We start from the raw sequence: 25,038 nt of genomic DNA, 5'->3' as shown, positions 1-25,038 counted from the left end.
GTACACATTGACACTTGTTTCCTTTGGAGGAGGACACTCAGACTGCACTGACTCTGTACTCGGTAAACCGAGGGACTGTGAACTCTGTCTCACCAAGACTCAAGTTTAGTAGTTCAGTGTGATCTGATTTGAGTACCACTTTGAAAGATTTTGTGTTACCTTAATAATTGTGTAGTGTACATATACTGTGTTCTTCTAATAATTGTTTAGTGTATAAGTTTGGGATTCTAATTTTTTTTAATTTATTTCATTTATTTTATTTCCTTACTGTTATATTTGTTCCTATTGGTTATTTTATACAATATACCAAATTAACTTAATTTCTGTGTCTGGCGTATTACTTCACTGCCGTCATCCAACTCGTGGCTCCAGCGAGTTAATCTATACTCTTTTGATCTGGCGCAATTCCGACCATCCAGGTGTCTCGACTACTCATTACGGTCATCACATGCTGTAATACCCCAGTAAGTGACCCGCCTTCGACGAGTGGGTTTCATATGGTTAATAATTATGAGTAATGTTCACATGCTTTGTTGTCGGAAAATGAAACATGGATGATGTCAGGTCCATTCATACGCATTTCTTTTTTTCCTTTTTCTTTTAGTTAGACACCATAATACACATTACTCAGCTAGCTTGCTGAGGATAATGGAATTTTGGTCAAATAAGTTGTCAAACAAATTATTTTCATGGTATAAAAATGTACAACACACATAGAATGGTTGCTGATATACATAGATGAATATGAATAAAACGGCAAGCGCTACTTGTGTGTTTGTCTGTGCTTTCAGTAGCTGCTGTAACCAGAGAGAGAGAGAGAGAGAGAGAGAGAGAGAGAGAGAGAGAGAGAGAGAGAGAGAGGTATATAGGCACACACAACTAGCTAACAATAGCTACCTAAATAAAACAACTTCACTGCTGGGCTGATTTCATTTCAGTAGACAGCTAATTATAAAAAAAAAAAAAAAAAAAAAAAAAAATAATAAAATAAAAAATAAAAAATAAAAAATCAGTCTTAGTTGTTTAGACGTCCTCTCTCATTTTATAAACATTTTAGATCAGACTCTCTTACATCAGATCCAAATATGTCTGACTGTGAATTATTATTACAGCATTTGAAGGGAATTTTGTCATGGTATGTAGATGTAGAAGCTGGTGTGTATGTGTGTGGAGGAAGACTCAAGAGGCAGGAGGAAGTCCAGCAGAGCTCATGTTAATTTTTCACCGTGTTTCCTTCATAAACTCAAATAGGAAAAAAAAACAAATCAATTGAAAAGGGGCCATCAGTAGCTTGGGGTTTTTGCTCTCTCTGTGTGTGTGTGTGTGTGTGTGTGTCTGTGTGTGTGTGTGTGTCTGTGCGCATGCGCGTCGGTGTGTGCATATTTGTGTGCCTCTCTCAGAAAAGTACATTATCGAGTTACTGCATGAAAAAGAAGAAAATAATTTCTGAGAAGGTTATAAAAAAAATTATAATAATAATTAGCAAATAATAAAATTATATTATTATATCATAAAAAGATCAATAAAAATGCTACTTTTAACAAGTATTAGGCTTTTCAAAGTCAGTTTTCTATTAAATAAATAACTTTCCTCACAAATAAAACCTTTTACCAAGTCATAATAACAGGAAAATTATTATAAGGGTAATGATGAAATTTTTACTTATTAATTTATTTTTTGAGATTACGATTTTGCATTAATAAACAATAATGATAAATGTGGTTCTTTATGCCTGGAGGAATCAGGAGGTGTGAACATGTGCCAAATATCCGACATAAAACCAGCATTACTGTGGTAATAATAAATAAACTTTTAAAAATTATTTGAGGATACTGGGTCATAACTTCAAGACTTCAGTGTTATGTCCTCAAATGAAATCAGCTGGCTTCCATACATTTAATAACTGCCCTTCAGTCTTATTATTTTGTTCATGCAATCTTTATTATCTAATTTATCTATTTATCTATTTGCATTAACTCCACAGTGCATCACCTTAAGGTCAAAGAAAAGTGTTTTCGGTTTCTTTCTTTCTAACACTGTAACAGTAGAACAGTTGTATTCAGGTTTACTTACATTGCTTTTCTGGAGGCTGCAATCACAGGCATCACCTTCACAAGAACATATTCTGTTATCTTATCTGTACTGATATATTTATTCAGGTCAAATTCTTCCAGCTCCTGTGCTGATGTCAGTAACAGAAACACCAGAGCAGACCACTGTGAAGAAGAGAGTTCACTTTGTTTTCCAGATTTCAGGTAGTGTTGGATTTCCTCCACTAGAGAATTATCACCCAGTTCATTCAGACAGTGGAACAGATTGATGGATTTCTCTGTAGGGAGATCTTCACTGATCATTTTCTTAATGTACAGAACTGTTTCCTTTATGCTCTGTGAGCTACTTCCTGTCTGTGTTACTAAGACATATAAGAGATTCTGATTGGACTTCAGTGAGAGACCCAGAAGAAAGCGAAGGAAAAGATCCAGATGTCCAGTCTGACTTTGTAAAGCCTGATCTACAGCACTATAGTGTAAATGTGAGATACACCATTCAGAGACCTGATTCTGTTGAAGAACATTTCTCTTTTCCATCATGAATGTCAGGTGCACATACAGAGCTGCAAGGTGCTCCTGAATGCTCAGATGAACAAAGCAGTACACTTTACTCTGGTGAAACCCAAACTCCTCTCTGAAGATCTGCGTACACACACCTGAGTACACTGCTGCTTCTCTCACATCAATGCCACACTCTCTCAGGTCTTCCTCATAGAAGATCACGTTCCCTTTCATCAGCTGCTGAAAAGCCAGCTGTCCCAGTTTAAGAAGCATTTCTTCATCACTCTCCTGTTTCTTTGAGTACTTTTCTCTTATGATGTTTGTCTGAATAATGAGGAAGTGTGTGTACATTTGAGTCAGAGTTTTGGGGATCTCTCCACTCTCTGCTTCACCCAACATTCTCTCTAAAACAGTGGCTGAAATCCAGCAGAAGACTGGGATGTGGCACATGATGTAGAGGCTTCTTAATGACTTCAGGTGTGTGACGATGTTATTGGCCAGGCTCTGATCACTGATTCTCTTCCTGAAGTACTCCTCCTTCTGTGGGTCATTGAACCCTCGTACCTCTGTGACTCGATGGACACACTCAGAGGGGATTTGATCAGCTGCTGCTGGTCGGGAGGTGATCCAGATGAGAGCAGAGGGAAGCAGATTCCCTTTGATCAGGTTTATCAGCAGTGCATGCACTGATACTGATTCAGTAACATCACACACACTCACCGTGTTCTGGAAATCCAGAGGAAAACGATACTCGTCCAATCCGTCAAAAATAAACAGAACCTTTTCCAAACTGGACATTTCTGTTTCTTTTGTTTCATTAAAACAGACATGAAGGAGCTCAACCAGACTCAGTTTCTGTTCTTTCATCAAATTCAGCTCTCTGAAAGGAAGTGGAAATATGAGGTGGATGTCCTGATTTGCTTTCCCTTCAGCCCAGTCCAGAATGAACTTCTGCACAGAGACTGTTTTTCCGATGCCAGCGACTCCCTTTGTCAGAACAGTTCTGATGGGTTCATCTTGTTCAGATAAGGGCTTAAAGATGTCATTGCATTTGATTGACGTGCCCTCTGTTGTTCTCTTGGATGCTGCCTTGAGCTGTCTCACCTCATGTTCATTATTGACTTCTCCACTGTCTCCCTCTATGATGTAGAGCTCTGTGTAGATCTCATTCAGGAGTGTTTGGTTTCCCAGGTTTATTATCACTCCATTCAAACACCGAAACTTCTTCATCAGATTTGATTTGAACTTTTTCGGGAATTCATTTATAGCAGCAGATTCTGGGTCGCGCCTGTGAGATGGTGAAGTAGGATCATGTGGTGAGACATGGGGTCCAACTATTATCTATAATCTAATCACTCTGTAGTTAATAACACCAGAGAGGTTTATAATACCATTGTCTAAGTGTCACAGTCATGTTGTTGGTTTTGTTCTTACCCTGTATCTGTCATCTTCTTTTCTTTTCTGTCTCCAGGCTCCTGTACATCACTGTGAACAAAAGATGTAGCTGAAAAAGGCACTAAATTTGACCACTTCCAGAATATAGCCTAAAATTTTGGATTAATTTTGCTTTGGAACACAGGGCTAAATACAACTTGACCAATAAGGAGCATTGTAGATCTGGAGGAAAATATCTGCTCATTTTAATTCTCGGTTTTATTCCTGTACGGCCATTAGGGATGTGACTGAATATGTTACTCTCAATGAACAGGTAATGTGTTCTAAACAGATACAAATATCATTTTAGAAAATTTTGCCAAAAAAGGTATAAAATCTCTATAGTCAGGATAATATTACAGCCTGAGGGGCAATTTATGTTAGCAAATCCACCTACTGGCACGTGTTTGGGAGGTGGGAGGAAACAGGAGAACCCGGAAGAAACCTACAAAGACAAGGGGGAGAACATGTGAAACTCCTAATAGACAGTCGCTGATGACCCCTGCAGCATGTGGCAGCAACTTGTACTTTATCAAAATAACATTTAATCAGTAATTCAATACACATTTCTGTCAGTCTGTAGATACTTTCAAATATCTTTCTGTACAGCTTCCGAATTTTTCAACCATGCTTCAGTTTTCTCTGTCTCAGATCTAGGAAAATGCTGATTTTTATTGTTATTAATGATTACAGTATTAAGTCTATTATATAATGCCAGGTACATTATTTATTTTAGCAAAATAATCATAAACACAAACTTTAATTTAAAACGATACAAATTAGGCATGTTAGTTAACTTGTCATGAATATGCGGTAACTAACCCGGGACTACTATTCCCAGCAGCTGCTATTATGTCACATGACTGATTACACCTGATTCACGTTTGGGGTTTAAGTGCACAGGTATTTAAGTCACGTTTGTACAGCATTGATTGTCTTGTTTTCATGTTTATTTGTCTTATGGTGTATCATGGTTTAAGAGTTCATGTTTTGTGTTTTGTATAGTTTGTGATTAAACCTTTATCTGCACTTGCATCCGTCTTCATACTCCATTGCTGACATAATGCAACAATGGATGCAGCAGATCTTTTTTTCCACCCAGAAGACATTTGGAAACACCTGAGGTTTGAACCAGAGGAGAGGGAATCTAGTTTCAGGGCCACAGAAGCATGGCAGAAAGACTTGCGTAAGATCTGTCCCCATCCTCCCTCCCCTACTGCGGATCTCGCTGAGCCGACCGAGTCAACGGAGAACATTGCTCAACCTCCCTGCTCAACTGAGGACACCTCTCAGCCTCCATGTCCAGCTGAGGATGCCACTCAGTCTCCATGCTCAGCTAAGGATGTTGCTCCGTCTCCTGATTCAGCCGAGCGCTTGGCTTTGCCTCCCTCCTCCGCCTCAGATGTCACTATACCAGGCTTCTCTTTGGACATTGTGTCACTTTCCTACTCCGCTGAGGATGTCACTCCACTAAGGATGCCACTCCACCTTCCTGCTCAGCTGAGGACATCGTTCTGCCTCCATTTTCCGCTGAAGACTACACTCTGTTTCTCTGCTTTGTGCCGCATGTGGATCCAGCTTCTTGCTCCATGGAGGACATCGCTCCCTCCTTATGCTTCCCCTCAATCTCCACATTGAGCTTTGTTCCCCCCACTGACTACACAGTAGCCCAAGCTCCATGCCCAAGCCAGGCCAGGAATATTGTGCCCTCTTCCCACGTTGTGGAAGAGACTGCCCCGCATCTGTAGATGAGAACATGTCAAGCGTCCTCTTTCCAGCCCCGTGAAGGATGACACTCAAGTGAACTTTGTAATGATTAAGAACCTCTGGTCTGGGTATCCAGGACCCCCTCCCAAACTTATTACACGCTTCAGAAGCCTCGTGTTAATGAGGTTCTGTCATGAAAATGCTAGAACAACTCCGGGATTCCCAGCAGCCACTATTACATCACATGACTGGTTACACCTGATTCATGTTTGGGGTTCATGAGCACGGGTATTTAAGTGACAGTACAGAGTATACAACACTCAGTGTTTTGCGTTCTTCGTCTTTATGTGCCTTTATCTGCACTTGCATCCGTCTTCACGCTCCATTCCTGACATAACTAGCAAGCTAATCCTGTACAATTTTTAGTTAGCACACCAATTTTACTGAGAGTTAACTACTTAGATATTACTGAGATATAATGGTTGTTGTACAGATGGAGTAACTCAGACCAGAATTATTCCTCCAAACTGTCTGTAAACACAACAATCTTCTGTTGGCTTTGAAACGTGCATGGTTCAATAGTACGTACCACATTTTAGAAAGCAAATTCTATCTTGTATTTAAAAATCACTAAAGTCTGACCTTATGTTTTTTCTATGATATGACATTATACAATACCACTGGTTTTCGATTCTGAGAGACTGTACATCAGTGGGAAACATCAGAGTCATGTGTCTCATTCAGAGGTTTGGATTAGTCAATCACAGTATGGATTCCCAATGGCTGAATAACATATTAACCTCTTGCATCCTGGATATTGTAGTGTTTGGATGAAAACAAATGACATAAAATGAGTAATTCTGCTAAAACACAAACAGTAAGCAATACAGTCCTGTACAAAAGAATACTACATACTATGATAAATAATATATTAACTTCTAGTTTATGCTAAGATTTCCCTTTAACTGTGAATTTAGCAGTGACATTAACAGTGAGATGTTACCTGTGTAGAAGTAAGGAGTCTCCATCTTTAAACTTCACAGGAGGCTCCATAGACTGATCACTCTTCATGGAGATACAGCTGGGTGCTGGTGATTCTGATCTCTTTCCCTGGAGTTTACTGCACAGCATTATAGACAGTCCTTTAGTGATTTATATACACTATTTACAGTTTTTAACGTATTAATTTAATGAGGGCTTCATTTTACGTGCAATGAACAGAATCTAACATTTTTATGCTATGTGGTGGCTGTTAGATTTTCATTAACATTAAAAACTTTGGTTAAGTTATTCTTTTTATATGTACTTAATAAATAATTTAGATATGAATATTTAGTAACTAGAATAGAATGACGAGGTTGTTTACCTATTTTTTGAGGGCAGGGAAACATTTTCTGTGTCCAGATCAAGAGTCTCCATCTTTGAATATTAGTAAAGTTTGCACAAACGTGCAACTGAGCCCTGTAGAGTCTGATCTCTTCTGCTTGAATGGATTACACTCCTAGAAAACACACAAACAAATGTGCTGTTAAGCATCACACTAATTTTCACATCTTTGACCTAAAAAAAATTGTTAAAAAACCTAAGAATTTCGTGATCAACCTAGACTCAGGGACTTTTAATTTATTTGTGAAATGTAAAGAAAAAGTGTCTGGAAAGTATTTTTCAGATAATACAGCCAACTGAATGAATTTTAAATGTGTTTTAAAGTCAAACCATCCTGTGGACCAAAATTGAACAGAATTTTTTTTTTTTTTTTTTTTTTAAAGACAGAAAGGAAAGGAAAAAAAAGAAAAGAACTGATCTCATGGGTTTCTACTGCAGTTGGCTTGACTGTACTTAAAACATGGCTGGATGAAAAATAAGTCTGCTAGACATCAAATGGTTTCTAATCTCTCATAATGATAGATAAGCAAGTAACACAGTAATTCAGTTTGATTTTGTATCTTGAACAAGCATCACAAACTACTTAAAATTGGGAAACAGGTAGTATAGTACACGGCTGCCCTGGAGTTGCAATGGACCCAGAATGACATCCATGCACTTTGTGAAGGTGCAAGGGGATGACGCTAGCCCGAAGGGAAGAACCCGATATTGGTATGCGTTGCCTTCAAACGCAAACCACAGGAACTTCCTATGACTGGGAAATATTTCTATGTGGAAATATGCATCTTTTAGATCTATCGAAACAAACTAGTCCACAAACTGAATCTGTGGAATGATAAGATTGAGTGTCAGCATCTTGAACCTGTATGTCTGAAGAGTAAAGTTCAAATGATGCAGATCCAAAATTGGCTGCATACTCCCATCTTTTTTTGTGGACCAGGAAATTATGGTTGTAAAATCCTCCCTCCCTCAGGGAACAGGGTACATGTTCTATGGCCCCTTTGTCCAAGAGAGATCTTACTTCCTGTGCTAATGCCGGGCTCTGCTCTGTGCTGACTACTGTGGTGAGCACACCTCTGAAACGGGGGCGTCGCGCTCTAAACTGGACCCGTTAACCCTTTTCTATGGTAGACAGAACTCATGGAGACACATTTGGCAGTAGTTTCCATGCTACCACATGGTCTTTTAGTGAAGTTAACTTTTCCACATTCTACTGGAGGGAACGCATCAGATTTTCGTTGGCACAACTGAAGTGCTGCTGGTGCAGGGCTCTATGGTAACAATTCCTTTTAGGAGCACTTGTGCTACTAATTACAAAAATTTAGGAGCACAGTCAAAAGTTTAGGAGCACGGTTGAAATTTATTTATTATTATTATTTTTAGAGATGGTAGCGTTAACGTGCCACAATATAACACACAAGTAGGCATGAGAAAACTTGAGCTCGTCAATTATGACAGAATTTAGGAACATATTGTGAGCCATGACAAATTAATTTACCTTCTGATAAACTAAATGTAATATTTTCAGTTAATTTTACAGGCTGTATGCAAAAAACAACAACCTGTTCCACCTTGTAAACAAATACAATAAACCTCAATGTTCAGTCTTTGAAGTCTGCTCCTCTTAAATATATTTAAAGCTACACTATTGGCCATTTTTCAAATTTTCCAAAGTCAATTCTCAAACCATTCTGTGTATATTGTATATATATCTGAATAATCTCACACAGGATGTGATTGGGTAAGTTCATTTACCCGTCAGATGAAAAGCGCTTTAGTTTAATGGTGTTCATTAGGGATGCACCGATCAGGATTTTTACGAACGATACCGATCCAGATACCAATCTTTTTTTCTGTTTAAGCTTTAATCGGGAAGTCTGTCATAAACAGTCAAATCTAAGCTCTCTGCTCATGGTCACTGTTAATTGAATTAAAATAATAGCAATGAGAAATACTGTTGGTTAATTGATAAATAAACAAGCATAAAATAATTATTTTTAAATATCTTAAGCAATAAAGAGTCCTAATTAAAAGTAGATTAACACAAGCATGATCCATATTATGAAAAAGGCTAATAGCTTTCGAAGGAGATGGCAAACTAAGCTTAATGTCAAATTGATATTTAGTGCAACCCACAGTAATTAAATTCATTATTTCATTTCTCATTTTATTTATATTTTATGAAGTTATTATAATATCTATTTTTTATATTAAATGATTTATTTATAACTAAGCACATTTTCTGTGTTTACATTTTATTAGGTTTTTTTGTTTGTTTATCAGTTTTAGATGGGTTCCCCAGTACAATGTTGCCATGTCTGCTGATAATATTGCGTTTTTTGGGGATTAATTCAAAACATGAAAACTAGGTTTGACTTTTCTAGTGATATCTGGCAACCGTGAGCTTAAATTAGTGAATGTACTATGCGTGTGAGCCAGGACAAGTTGGTGAACGGAATGAAGGAGAGCGGCAGTGTACTATATGTGTACAGACTGAACAGTTGCTACTCTTGATTATGATTGGTGAGAAATTATTTAATAAAAGACATTTGAATAAAACCCCACCTTGTTGCGTTAGTATTATTATTAATTTACTCCTCCCACGCCGCTGTCTCTACACGAGCAGGTTACAGTCACAGGACATTTTGCGGGATCAATAAAAGATGGCGGTTTGTGAGATCGGGAAGTTGAGAGAATCAGATGATGTACAGAGTTACTCTCATCATCATAAAGGCTTCTTTGCAGTATTTACACACTTGTTCGGTTGACTGAGGAGATGAAAAGCAGTGTGAAAGTAACCGTTGTGCGGTGTATATGCAGTTTCGAGTTTTAGTTTTTATTTCGATTGTATTATACAACTCCAAACAGGTCACCCATGCTCATAAATATTTTTTCACAGTCGCACAAAGTACTTTTCAGTCGCAAATATGAGTGAAATGGTCGCACTGTAGAGCCCTGTGTACGTTTAAATGGACAACAATAATCCTATATTAACCCAATTAAGACGATACTCTGATTAATAAACTACCATGAAAACAGCTATTATGGATGACCTTAAGCCGAATAAAGTCATACCCGAAGTAAACACAAAACGAATTTAGACGTGTGGAGTATTCCTATTTTAATGTCGAAGTGCATTACAGACATGTACACACCTTAATCACACTATTAACGTCGTGTGGGAGTTTTCACCGCATTTTTCGACAGGACACATACACACGCGGCAGTGATCAACGGTTTGACAGCAAACAAGAGAGCACGGCTGCATCCAAAACCACGTACTTACCTGCTACATAGTAGGCAAAATACATGAATTTCAGCTACTATATAGACGGTAAGTACGCGGTTTGGGACGCAGCCCATGGTATCAAGCAGTCGTCTATTTGCACGTATAGCACGACAAATAATTATCTGCATTTGAAGCTTCCGTAAAATTAAAAATGAAACACCCAAAACTGTATACAGTTCCATAACAAAGACAAAGTGTATGTCGATACGTGAAATTCTGGAGGGAACCTCGGACGGCATGGCGTGGGGACGTAATGATGTGTGCCGTTAATCGATCTATGTTCGATAACATGGAAAATGGGAACATGAAAGGAATATTCTAAAAGCGACTCATGTAAACACCTTAATCACAATATTGTCTTATTCAGAATAAGGTCAATAATTAGATTATTGCTGTCTATGTAAATGTACTGAGTCATTTCTGAAGGATCGGAGATCACACGCATTCAGACGTGGTTTTCAGCCTTGCCCTTTATGCACCAAGATTTGACCGGCTTCTTTGAATCTTTTAATTATATTGTGCACTGTAGAAATGCCCCAAATCCTACCGATTTGTCTTGGGGGAATGTTGTTCTCAAAGTGTTGGATTATTCACTGATGCATCTGTTAGCACATTGGCGAGCCTCCACTGATTGATTAGATGATTGCTGCTTCATATCACCTTCTTTTTTCAACTTGTCACATTGCTATTAGTCCTAAAGTGCTGCTGTCTCAACTTTTTTGGAACATGTTGCTAACGTGTGCCTCAATTAATCATGCATCAAAATAAATACTTACATTCAATAGGGCTGCAACAACTAATCGATAAAATCGATAATCATCGATAATTAAAATAATCAACAATGAATTTCATTATGGATTAATTGGGTCTGTGACGTCACTTGGTGAAAATGGTGCACAATGGTGAAAAATGCATTTCTGTGAATAAAACATTAGAAAAACAGTGGAGGTCACAGAGTGAGCTGCTGCAGGAAAAGTGGACAATCCAGGTCATCCAAAACATGAGAATGTTATATATTAAGCGCTTCAAACAAACTCTTAAAGTGTCTTAACGTGGCTTGTCGTGTCAGATGCTGCGACAGATGCGTGTGCTGTTTAATGTGTTTCAGACATGTTTTCTTCAGCGCAGAAATGACATTTTTATCTTTATATACTTATCTGTAAATGTTAGAAATTCACACCAGTATTTCCATTTTACATAAAGGATCGTCGTGACTGCGAGAGTCTCCGTTATACTTCACTGAATGAGTGCGAGTCCACGCATTCTCATCAAACAGCGTGCAACAGAAAGGAAGCGCAATAACTCTGACTAAAATATTCATTTTGATCAAATATGTTGTTTGATGCTATATTTAGAAACAAATGTAATTGTGTTTTAATGAGACCAGTAATGGTAATGGGGTTATAACATTTAGTTGTATATAAATGTAAGAAGTGTCATACATTTACAGAATAAAGGAACATTTGTCATATAAACCCCTCTTGTCTCTTTGTATCTTCCGTAGTATTGAGTTTATCTTCTTACCAAATGGTTGTTTCTTGTCTCTCGGTTTTGTTTCATGCTCACTGACCTTGTTTCTCATTTCTCGATTCCGGATTCTAGCCTAACTCAGTTTATGCCTGTTTGTAGATCGCCTGACCACACTATGCCTATTTTGACCACGCTTCTGTATCATGATTTGGATTTGTCTGCCTGTCACTCGTAAACGAAAGTCTTTTACTGCACTTGTATCCGTCCAAACCTCCATTACATAAATTACGTGACAAATATATGCAATCATAGTGCATTTGGTTTTACATGTGTAATTCCTTTTTAAAATACATTAAATTAAAAAAAATTTAAACTGAGTTTTTAAAATCTATTTGCTGTAGTTAGCAGCAATAATGAAATGTATCACAGCGCATTTGTTTTTAAATGTGTACCTCATACAATCAAAAACTTATTGAAATTTTATTATTTTTCTTTTTTTTAATACATTTATTTAAAAAAAATAAAAACTGAGTTTTTAAAAAATATATTTGCTGTAGTTGGTAGCAGTTAGAGCTGCAACAACTAATCGATAAAATCGATAACAATCGATTATGCAAATCGTTGTCAATGAATCTCATTATGGATTAGTCGGTCTACACGCGGCACAGGGGAGATTTACTCATTACGTTACTTCTGTTCCGAAAACACGCTTCGGAGAGTAAATACTAAAGTTGTGTCCCAAATGAAGTACTGTACACTTACACTGTGCACGGAGTACTCAACCATCTAGTGTGTGGATTTTAGAAAGGTAATATCATCTCAAATATAACACTGGTGGGTTTTTTACTAACCAGAAGTATAATCCACTTCCTAGTCGACGGCGCATGACGTCACACACACGTAATGCCACAACGCTAACTTTAGCCTTAGAGTCACTGACACTGACTTTCTTCAGTTTACTTTCTGTCAGCGTTACCTTTTATTCCCAACATCACCCCAGTCACCATCAGACAGAGGCGAAATCGTCACGTGACTGAGGAAGAAAGTGTGCGACCTCTAAGTCCTCTAAGGCAGGGAGCATTTTATATTAAACACCGCCGAGAAGACTTATAAACTTCATAAAGCGGAGTTTGTGGAGCATGGAAGCATGACAGTGATGCAGTCACAAGTTGCTTAAAAGGTTTAGTTTAATTTAAGTTTATTGTCATTATATGTTGTATTTGCGCGTTTGCAGTGTAAATTGTGTAGTTTATATTAACGGAAGTGATGTGTAAGTAATGATGACGCGTTACTCCTCACACACGATGCAGACACGCTGATACAGAGAGTAAGATCTGTAATGTCTAATTAAAACACTATGATCAAAAGTAAAATAATGTCTAAAGACATTGAGTAACAGAAACCACAAGGTGCAGTGAAAGTGAGTTTTTATTATTAATTTAGGACTGTAGTTTAATTCAGTGCTTTTTGTGCATACTTAAAAAATTTATATTTATATATATATTTTTTTTTTCACTTAGTGGTGAACTCATTTTTGTTGCCAGCGGTTTAGACATTAATGGCTGTGTGTTGAGTTATTTTGAGGGGACAGCAAATTTACACTGTTACACAAGCTGTACACTCACTACTTTACATTGTAGCAAAGTGTCATTTCTTCAGTGCTGTCACATTAAAAGATATAATCAAATATTTACAAAAATCTGAGGGGTGTACTCACTTTTGTGAGATACTGTGTATATATATATATATATATATATATATATATATATATATTATATAAAATCTAACTAAATTATATATATATATAATATAAAATCTTATTTAGTTAGTTTATATATATATATAAGTGCTTATGCATTATTTTTTTTATGGATTCACAAAAAGCAACGAATTAAACTATAGTCCTAAATGAATAATATATATTCTGGTGTGTGTGTGTGTGTGTGTGTGAGTGAGAGAGAGAGAGAGAGAGAGAGAGAGAGAGAGAGAGAGCGCATTTGGTTCTTTTCTGGTTTGGACAAACAGTTGTGTAAAGTTTTAGTCTGAATTTATATTTGTAACACTCAGTTTGTGGATTTTATTTGAAATAAACATAAAAAAAGGCACTGAAAGTTTGCCCCGTCCCGTCTGAATAATCAACAAAATAAAAGGCCAACTAATCAATTATGAAAATTATCGTTAGTTGCAGCCCTAGTAGCAATAATAGACTATCATGGTTTTACATGTGTAACTCATAGATTTTTCTTATTTTTCTCTTTTGCAAAATAAAAAAGCAACATTAAAAATGTGTATATTTTAAAATTATAATACAATAAAAATTATTTAAAAATGAGATTTCAAATTCTATTTGCTGTACTTGATAGCAATAATAAGCTGTATTATAGTATGTTTGGTTTTACATGTGTAACTCCTATAAGAAATGGTTTTTCATTTGAATTATTTTTCTTTTTTAAACAAAATACCCTTGATTATTTTAAAAATACAGTTGCCTTTGATAAGAAGAATGGAGTATAATACAGTGTGAATCATAAAAATAGAATTGAATTTCTATTTGTTTACAGATTGTTTTAGCAATAAAAACAGCAGTTTGCTGTAGTTGCTAAGACTAACCCTGCGTTTTACGTTGCACAATAAATCTATTTGTTAATAAAAATGTATATCATTAATAAAATATATGCTATAAATAAATACTGAATACAAACTGTATCCTAACACATAATAAATCAGATATCTTGTGAAGTAGACGACTATAATCTTGGTAGAATCTTACACAGTTGCCCAGGTCGTGCACTTTTTACACGGTCCCTTACTGACTCCATTACTATGAGCTGCGTTTCTGAAAGGTTGGCTTCCGCGCGCTTTAACGGGAGAAAATTTTAAATATATATTCGGCTGTGCTTGGTTCTAGGTCAGCAGTAGGTATTTCTTATCTGGTGTTCTATGAACTGTTTTATGAACTGTGAATTCGGACTTACTACAGCCTATTGCGCAGTAGTGATACTCAGACGCAGCCCCTGCATTCTGCTTCCGGACCGCAACTGAGAGAAGTGTGACGAAATCTATTTTAAAAACAGTTTGTTCCACGTTGATACCAATTATATATTCCCCAAACATTCTGAATGTTTAATTCATGAGAAATTGAAGACAGGAACTTAGCTGGACTGTTAATCGTCCATGGCTGAGCCCAGGTTCTTCTTCATCAAAGATTTCCTACAGCTGATTTTACACGAGTTTTATATACAATATAGGCTACTGGCATTCTTCTTATATAAAGTCGTTTATAATAAAGAAATCACTCACCTTTAGTCACTAGTGCTTGTTGTGTGACGTTAATATAACCGTTTCTACCTTAAAGGTTTTGTTTGGACTTTTCCAACCTCTCCACAAAATGCAGTAGAGGCTGAGGAGAAACACTCACCTTAGGTAGGAGGATTCATTAAAGATGATGAGTCGTTTGGGGAATGAGTCGACTCTTTGAGCCGGCTTATAGTCAGAGTTCTGTCTTCAGTAGCTGTAGAACAGTAGCTCAAAAATGTTAAAAGATGTACATTCATGTTATTCACAACCAAAACAATCAGCTGCAACTTATTTTTTCTAGTAAGTGATGCTGTTTAAAATCCGATCCGTGGGTGTGTATACATATATATATATATATATATATATATATATATATATATATATATATATATATATATATATATATATATATATATATATATATATATATATATATATATATACATATATATATATATATACATATATATATATATATATATATATATATATATATATATATATATATATATATATATATATGTATATATATATATATCACATATAACTCATAGAACCCCTAAGCATTAATACTAGAGAGAAATAAATGTTGGCATGCGAGTATCTTGATGCTTACAACTTCTTTGTTTGTGGGCATGTGACATTTTGTTTTATGATTATGACATCAGGAATGTTGTTACACAGAAAGCTGAGGAGCTGTGCAGCCATATGGTCTGAATTCGTCTGTAAGGTGAACTAAGTTAGATAGCAAAATGTGTCCATTAAAGGCAATTCCTCAGTAAGAACATGACTGATGTAGAGCTACATAGGTTTGTTAAAGCAATATACAGTATCTCACAAAAGTGAGTACACTCCTCACATTTTTGTAAATATTTGATTATATCTTTTAATGTGACAACATTGAAGAAATGACACTTTGCTACAAGGTAAAGTAGTGAGTGTACAGCTTGTGTAACAGTGTAAATTTGCTGTCCCCTCAAAATAACTCAACACACAGCCATTAATGTCTAAACCGCTGGCAACAAAAGTGAGTACACCCTTAAGTGAAAATGTCCAAATTGGGTCCAAAGTGTCAATATTTTGTGTGGCCACCATTATTTTCAAGCACTGCCTTAATCTTGGGCATGGAGTTCACCAGAGCTTCACAGGTTTCCACTGGAGTCCTCTTCCACTACTCCATGACAACATCACGGAGCTGGTGGATATTAGAGACCTTGTGCTCCTCCACCTTCCATTTGAGGATGTCCCACAGATGCTCAATAGGGTTTAGATCTGGAGACATGCTTGGCCAGTCCATCACCTTCAACCTCAGCTTCTTTAGCAAGGCAAAAGTCATTATCATGCTGGAATACTGCCCAGTCTCCGAAGGGAGGGGATCATGCTCTGCTTCATTATGTCACAGTACATGTTGGCATTCATGGTTCCCTCAATGAACTGTAGCTCCCCATTGCCGGCAGCAATCATGCAGCCCCAGACCCAGACACTCCCACCACCATGCTTGACTGTAGGCAAAACACACTTGTCTTTGTACTCCTCACCTGGTTGCCGCCACACACGCTTGACACCATCTGAACCAAATAAGTTTATCTTGGACTCATCAGACCACAGGACATGGTTCAGTAATCCATGTCCTTAGTCTGCTTGTCTTCAGCAAACTATTTGCGGGCTTTCTTGTGCATCATCTTTAGAAGAGGATTCCTTCTGGGATGACAGCCATGCAGACCAATTTGATGCAGTGTGCGATGTATGGTCTGAGCACTGACAGGCTGACCCCCCACCCCTTCAACCTCTGCAGCAATGCTGGCAGCACTCATACGTCTATTTCCCAAAGACAACCTCTGGATATGACGCTGAGCATGTATACTCAACTTCTTTGGTCGACCATGGCGAGGCCTGTTCTGAGTGGAACCTATCCTGTTAAAACGCTGTATGGTCTTGGCCACCGTGCTGCAGCTCAGTCTCAGGCTCTTGGCAATCTTCTTATAGCCTAGGCCATCTTTATGTAGAGCAACAATTCTTTTTTTCAGATCCTCAGAGAGTTCTTTGCCATGAGGTGCCATGTTGAACCTCCAGTGACCAGTATGAGGGAGTGTGAGAGCGATGACACCAATTTTAACACACCTGCTCCCCATTCACACCTGAGACCTTGTAACACTAACAAGTCACATGACACCGGGGAGGGAAAATGGCTAATTGGGCCCAATTTGGACATTTTCACTTAGGGGTGTACTCACTTTTGTTGCCAGCGGTTTAGACATTAATGGCTGTGTGTTGAGTTATTTTGAGGGGACAGCAAATTTACACTGTTATACAAGCTGTACACTCACTACTTTACATTGTAGAAAAGTGTCATTTCTTCAGTGTTGTGCTGGCCCAAATTTAGCCTATTACCCAAAGACACTTAAAATTCAACATAGAAGCGAATACTCACATCTGAGAGCCCAGTTGGAGATAGAAAAAAGACACCAGCTGTGAGTGAGAAGAAGCAAGGGTCCAGATTTTATTTCCACCTCACGAGATCCACACCAATGAGGATTCTCAGAAGTGGTCTGACACCTGGAGCTCAAGCTCCAGTATTTATACTGTATTTACACAGTAAATAACCAATATATTTTAGAAAGAATATGATTTTTTTTTACCAATATTTTACCAACAGGGTTAAAAAGAGCTCATCTACATTACCATGATGTTTAAAAAAAGGCTTATCCAATTTACCATGATGTTTTGAAAGAGGCGTATCAAATTTACCATGATGTTTTGAAAGAGGACTTTCTGACTACCATTAGGATTGAAAGTGGGAGAGAGAGAAAACAATTTAGAGAGACCTTAGTCTCATGTTGTCTCATAAAGCTATGTGTGTGCGTCGGGGCCTTTGGGTGTGTTATGTCTGCATGCACGCCCTTGACTGTACGAGAGTGTGTGTGTTTCTCAGCCTGCCCTCCTCAGCTCTTATTTTTCTCTGTGACTAATAAACCATAGTGTGTTACTCTTAAAGATCTTAAAGTGTGAATCCAACCAGTCCTGTGAATTTTCAATAAAATTACATATTACTCATACTAGGTCTCCCTCGTGTTTATTTCATGTCATTTTTATCCACAACAGTTGTCACATGAAAAGATATAATCAAATATTTACAAATATGTGGGGGGTGTACTCACTTTTGTGAGATACTGTAAATTAGGCTTTAGTTAACTACCAAGCTAAACCTGTTAAATTCTTAGTTAGCACCAGTCTTACTGCTAGTTATTTACTTAGCTGAGATGAAATGTGTGCTGCAAAGACCGAGCGTATTGGATCCTGGGTATTGTAGTGTTCAAGTGAAAAGAGGAAAATGATGTAAAATCATGAATTCTGCTAAAGCGCAGACAGTAAGAGATCCAGTCCAATAAAAGAGATTACAGTGCTACATACCATAATAAATAATATATTAAATTCTAGTTTTATGCAGGAATTTCCCTTTACATGTGACATTAACGGTGAGATGTTACCTGTGTAGGAGTGAGGAGTCTCCATCTTTAAACTTCAGAGGAGGCTCCATAGACTGATCACTCTTCATTGAGATACAGCTGGGTGCTGGTGATTCTGATCTCTTTCCCTGGAGTTTACTGCACAACAGAGAGTTCTTTCATGATTTATAACATGATCGGTAACTGTTTTTTTGTTGAGTTGTAAGGAACATTTTGGAACTGGAGAAAAAATGTGTCCCTTTTTAATAAATTCTAAGTTATTTCCTGTATGGTCATTAGGGATGTGACTATATACGTCACTGAATGAACAGGTAATGTGTTCTAAACAGATACAAATACAGATACAGTTTTTAAGAAATCTTGCCAGAGAGGTTCAAAGGTATAAAATCCCTAACTATAGAGAGGATAATACTACAGCCTGGATGTGACACCAGTCCATCACACACAGGGGCAATTTATGTTAGCCAATCCACCTACTGGCATGTGTTTGGAAGGTGGGAGGAAACAGGAAAACCCAGAGGAAACCTACACGGACAAGGGGAGAACATGTGAAACTCTCCACAGACAGTCTCTGAGGACCCTGGAGCTTAGACACTGCAGCAACTTGTATTTTATCAACATAATATTTATTCAATAATTCAATTCATATTTCTGTCAGTCTGCAGATACTTTCAATATCTTTCTGTATGGCTTCCAAAATTTTCAGCCATGCTTCAGTTTTCCCTGTCTCAGGTCGAAGAAAATGCTGATGTTCATTACTATTGTTGGTAAAAGTATTACGTTTATGGAGTTTAATACACCAAAACATACCCTTAATTTGTCCTTTCTATTAATTTTAAAATCAGTGTTGAATATTTGCACTATTTCTAATACATTAGGCAAAGTATTGTATTATCAAAACCAAATATAGTATAATAAAAATATCATAACTATCAAAACTGCTACTAATGACAATGTAGCACGGCCATTAAAAGGATTCTCCCACCAGAATCTAAAATTTAACCATCACTACAGCTGTTGTAAACATCTCTACTTGTGTTTTACATAGATGCTGCAGAGTCTCTGTAGAGAGATTTCCTTCTTTGAATACTGGTGAAACCCCCACCTGATTATGTATCTTGAAGGCAGACACATTTGAAAAACTCTCACTACGCACTGTAGGTCAGAGGGAAACGTCAGCTTGAAATGAGGGTCGGATTGCTCAATCACAGGAGGAATTCCTAATGGCTGAATAACGTATTAGTAGTAATGTCATAAAACACTGATATATGGATTATTGATCGGCATGTTATATTCTCAATGTATCTTTGAGATATTGATGGTTTAAAATTACATTTAAATGTGTACTACAGTCCTGTACAACAGAGGACTACATACCATAATAAATAATTAAATTCTAGTTTTATGCACAAATTCCCCTTTAACTGTGACTTTAGCAGTGCAGTGAGGATACATTACTTGTGTAGAAGTGAAGAGTCTCCATCTTTAAACAGAAGAGGGAGATCCATAGACCTATCACTCTTCATGGAGATACAGCTGGGTGCTGGTGATTCAGATCTCTTTTCCTGGAGTTTAATGCACAACATGATAGACAGTCCATTAGTGATTTATATACACTCTTTACAGTTTTTAACTAACTTCTTAATTTAATGAGGACTTAATTTTATTTTAGAGTTTATTTTAGAGTTAATGTAAATTACATTTATGTAATTGTAATGTAAATGTAATGTAAATTTTTGTTGTTGATTTACTGTTTTGAACTCTGTTTATAGAGAGTGACTGAACCTATAAGCAGGTGTTTTACATCTCTACTTCTCCCTGCTTAACAACTGAGTACCACTTTCTTGTGCTGTCATTGTGTGTTTTTTAATGACTTAAAAATGGCCTGTTCCAATGAACTTTTATTATAGGCAGATTATGCAGCAATAATTGTTTTTCATGACGAGAAAGAAATGATTGAAGCCGAGCTATGCAGAGAGACTGAAGGGGTTTCTAAATGGTTTATAAATAATAGGCTCTCTATGCATCTGGGGAAAACTAACTCTATATTATTTGGTTTGAGTGTTAAAGTAAAAATAAGTTCTAGATTAGAAATGAAGGTTGGGGATATGGTTATCATCTCTAAACAAGAAGTGAAGTACCTAGGATGTGTATTAGATAGTAAACTGACAGGAGAAAATATGGCTGCTTTAATCCACTCAAAGATTTGTAGCAGGATAAAATTTCTAGCAATACAAATGGCTTTTGTAGATTTTCAAACTTAACCTCAAAATGTAAGCTGGAACATTAGTGCAACTACATTACGATTATGCTGAATCATTTTGGTATATCAGAATATCTAAATGTACCAAAAGAAAACTGCAGACTGCTCAAAATAAATTGAGCAGAGTTATATTGAAACTCTCCACATTTGCATCTTAATGATGAACATTTTAGAGAACGTGTTTTTTTGTTTGTTTGTTTGTTTTTTTTAATAGACAAAAGAGTAACATTTCTTAAACTGGTGTTGGCATTTAAAATTATTATGAATAGTGTCCCAAAGTACCTGTCAAAGTAATATGTTTTTGTAAATGATGTGCATAGTCATTCTACTAGGGGGAGTAATACTGATATTTATCTTTGTAGATTTAAGAGTTTAATGAGCAAAAATTCCTTAGTATATACTAGCTCTATAGCATGGAACAATTTACCATGTTTTATAAAGCAGATACAAGTAGAAGGTGTTTTTAGAAAGGCAGTAAAAATATGTTTGTTTGTTGTTGTTTTTTTATAATTGACCTAAATAGTTTTAAACTGGACAGTGTAAGAGTTTTACCACTTTATATTTGACCAGTTTTCCATTTTTAAACCTCGAGGAGCACAACTGAAATAAGCCTATGGCTTTTTTGTGTTTATTATCCTCTGCCATTTTAAAATGTTGAATGGATGGTCTTACAACTTAAACTTTGTCAAATAAAGCAACAACAACCAACATATGCTCATTAGTTGAGATTTATTTACTTGCTTACAGTGAAAATAACCAAATATTTTCATTAATAGTAAGACCTTTTTTTTATTATTCCTTTCATACTCACTAAATACACTATGTGGCCAAAATTATGTGGACACCTGACCATCACTGCATATGTGGTTCTTCCCCCAGATTGTTGCCATAAAGTTGGAAGCTCACAGTTATATAAAATGTCTCTGTATATATTACAATTTGCCTTCACTGGAACTAAGAGGCCCATACCTGTTCCGGCATGACAGTGCCCCTGTGCACAAAGCAAGCTCCATGAAGACATTGTTTACTAAGTATGGAGTGGAAGAAGTTGAGTGTCCTGCACAGAGCCCTGACCTCACAAAGGCTCTTGTGGCTGAATGAACACAAATCCCCACAGCCACGCTCCAAAATCTACACATATATAGGTGTGATGGTCAGGTGTCCACATACTTTTGGCCATACAGTGTATTTTAGATACAAACAGTTAATAATTTTAAATACAAAGACATTGTAATTTACCATTTTTTGGAGTGCGGGGACACATTATCTGTGTCCAGATCAGGAGTCTCCATCTGTGAATATCAACACACAGCTGAGTCCTGAAGAGTCTGATCTCTTCTGCTGGAATGGATTACACTCCTAGAAAACACACAAACAAATGTGCAATTAAACTTTCACAGTAACATTCAAATCTAAGCCATAAATAAAATGTTGCTCCTTTGGTAATAAAATAAAATTTAAAAAAAGAATAGAAAAATCCTGTGTTTACAGTATTGAGTGATCGGCCTACACATAGGGACTGACCCTCACATTCTCATCACCAAATTATTCATTCATTTCATTTCAGTGTTTTAGCACTAGTTTTTGCAGACAGCTGTTGAAGTATTTCTGTTTCCTCATTATACATCACAGGGTTGTACTGTGCGATATATACGAAAAAAATCGGTCTGTGCGATGAATGAATTTACTACAGTAGCATTCGTGCGACACAGTTTTGCATGTGTGTGAGACAGAGCCACTTGTTTGTGTGAAGTGAGAGTTGGCGCATCACTATTTTACCTGGTAGTTGGAGTCTATTGTGTGATCAAAAATCACATCTCCACTGCATGAGTCCAACACCAATTCCCACAATTCCCAGGGAACAATCCCATAATTACTATGCAGTTGCCTCTATGCCATTTCCTCAGCTAGGCGAGCGAGTTAGATAATGACAGGATGTCAAGCGGTAGTTTCAGGTGCTCAACCAAAACCCCAAGTGAGCCCGTGAGGAAGAAGCAACATTGGCAAAGTGAGAAACAAAGATGGAAAATTTATAGATAAAACACCAAGTGGAAAAAATTCTTTTCTTAGCTAACTTTGGAAGCTAAATAACAGCTTGCTTTCCAGACATTTTATACGTGTGCTACAATTGTGTGGCCTGTGCTAAAAAAAACTTTCCGCCTCTGTAGCACCAGTGATAAGTGCAAAAAATTTTTTTAACATACGTTCCTGCATCATACATCCTCATTGGGGTCTGAGCTCATGTAAGGGTTAAGCTCTAGAATCACCCTTAAATACCAGAACACTACAGGACGGACACACACACACACACACACACACACACACACACACACACACACACACACACACACACACACACACACACACACACACACACACACACACACACACACACTCTCTTCACTCAGCAACACTTAACTAACTGTGATACTAGTGAGCTAAAATAAAATAAAATACAAACCCAATTCCAAAAAAAAATTTGGGATGCTGTGTAAAATGTGAATAAAAACGGAATGCAATTATTTTCAAATCTCATAAATCATATATTATTCACAATAGAACATAGAAAACATATAAAATGTTTAAACTGAGTAAATGTACCATTTTAAGAAAAAAATGAAGTAATTTTGAATTTCAAGGCTGCAACATGTCTCAAAAAAGTTGGGACGGCGGCAACAAAAGGTTGGAAAAGTAAGTGTTAGGGTTAGGCTAACTCTAACCATTGTCAGGGACAGGACTGTATTCAGTCTCACACCTGTACCTCCACAACCTCTTGTGTTTCACTGGGAATTTGTGTTGGAAAACATTTTTTAAGAAACTTGTGACTGAGTTTCTGTAACCAGGGCAACGATGACGTGGACATGCAAGCTCACACAGCACATGTAAATTCTCTGCCTGCTATTTCTTGTGAAACTGGTTTAATTTTATTCACCATTATGTTTTTTCTCATCACTGTGAAGACTTAGTGTATGTATGAAACAATGTGTACAAGAATACGGGACATATCACATCCTGTATTAACTCAATAAGGGATGCAGCATTTTATTTTTCAATACGAGACAATCCCATATTATACAGGACTGGAGGCAACCCTACTCTAGATACTAGCTTGTTAGCTGTAGTTATAATAATTATAATAATAATAATAATAATAATAATAATAATAATAATAATAATAATTAGGAACCCCAGCAAGATGTTCATTGCAGTAATCAGTTCGAAAAAATTAGTAGTACCTATTCAGCGTGGCTCAAGGTCCCTTTCATGCACATTCAAACTCACTGTTCCTCAGTGGTGGAATGAACTTCCAACCTCAATCCATGTATTTATCTCAGAAATACAATGTGAGATAAAAGAAACATCCACATTTTGACCACCAGAAAGAACAGAGCCAATCTCAGACTTGAAACCACTCGGGCTCCATTTTACGACAAGCCACCTTCTTAGAGCGCAGGTTGTCATTATACCAAGGAACAGATTGAGCAACAGTCACACTGTATGACTTCAAAGGAGGATAGCAGTCCAGATTAGAGGCAAAAACATTATTCAACTGTAAAATCTTATCTTCAAGAGGAGCTTATGAGAATCCATGAAAAGAGGAAACAACATAGTCTGCAAAATCTGTGGGATTAATTGATTTCCATTTACAAAAACAGTGGTGAAGATGATATACAAAAAAGAGGCAGTTCCAGATTACAAAAGATTGCCGAATGGTCAGAAAGACCAATATCAACAGAAGACAGCTGAAACACAAATGAATCTTTGAATATTTTGCAATCACAAGGTCTAGAGTATGAGCTTTGTTGTGTGTTGGGCCACTAATAAACTGTGTTAGATTAAAACAATCCAGTAAAAACTAAAAAGTCCTTTGTCATCACACAGTCATTTTGGTCAGTGTGTATATTAAAATCCCCCAAAATAAGGATTCTCTTGAATTTAAAACACAACATTGAGAACAAGTCAGCAAACTCAGACAAAAAAGCTTTATTTGGCTTTGGTGGTCAATAGATGATAGCGATGACAGTGCTTTGGAGGCAGAGAGACTCAACACAAGCCATTCAAATGGTGTAAACTGTGGTACACACACAGTGATGATGTCAAGATGCAGTTTGTGAACTACAGTGATTCACCCACCTCACGGGAAATCAAACAGCCCATAGCCCTCTGGAGTAA

General features: G+C 36.9%; 1 protein-coding gene across 4 annotated transcripts in view; it reads right to left on the bottom strand.

Annotated features, from left to right (window-relative positions):
- The window catches only part of LOC108279530 (NACHT, LRR and PYD domains-containing protein 3), a 71,358-nt gene extending 56,040 nt beyond the window's left edge, over positions 1–15,318 (bottom strand). For 3 of the 4 annotated variants that reach the window (XM_047162191.2, XM_047162192.2, XM_047162194.2), the window contains exons 1-6: positions 15,139–15,250; positions 7,060–7,194; positions 6,697–6,813; positions 4,384–4,431; positions 3,987–4,037; positions 2,074–3,840 (exon numbers count right to left, since the gene is read on the bottom strand). In XM_047162191.2, the coding sequence (XP_047018147.1) occupies positions 2,074–3,840; positions 3,987–4,037; positions 4,384–4,431; positions 6,697–6,813; positions 7,060–7,112 (2,036 nt within the window). In that variant the 5' untranslated portion in view covers positions 7,113–7,194; positions 15,139–15,250. The other variant, XM_053688335.1, reaches the window with a different exon arrangement.
- Positions 15,319–25,038: the final 9,720 nt, after the last annotated feature.

This window comes from Ictalurus punctatus, chromosome 19, assembly GCF_001660625.3.
Source record: "Ictalurus punctatus breed USDA103 chromosome 19, Coco_2.0, whole genome shotgun sequence".
NCBI lineage: Eukaryota > Metazoa > Chordata > Actinopteri > Siluriformes > Ictaluridae > Ictalurus > Ictalurus punctatus.
The sequence above is the reverse complement of the archived record's forward strand: the minus strand, read 5'-3'. Positions and strand labels throughout refer to the sequence as shown.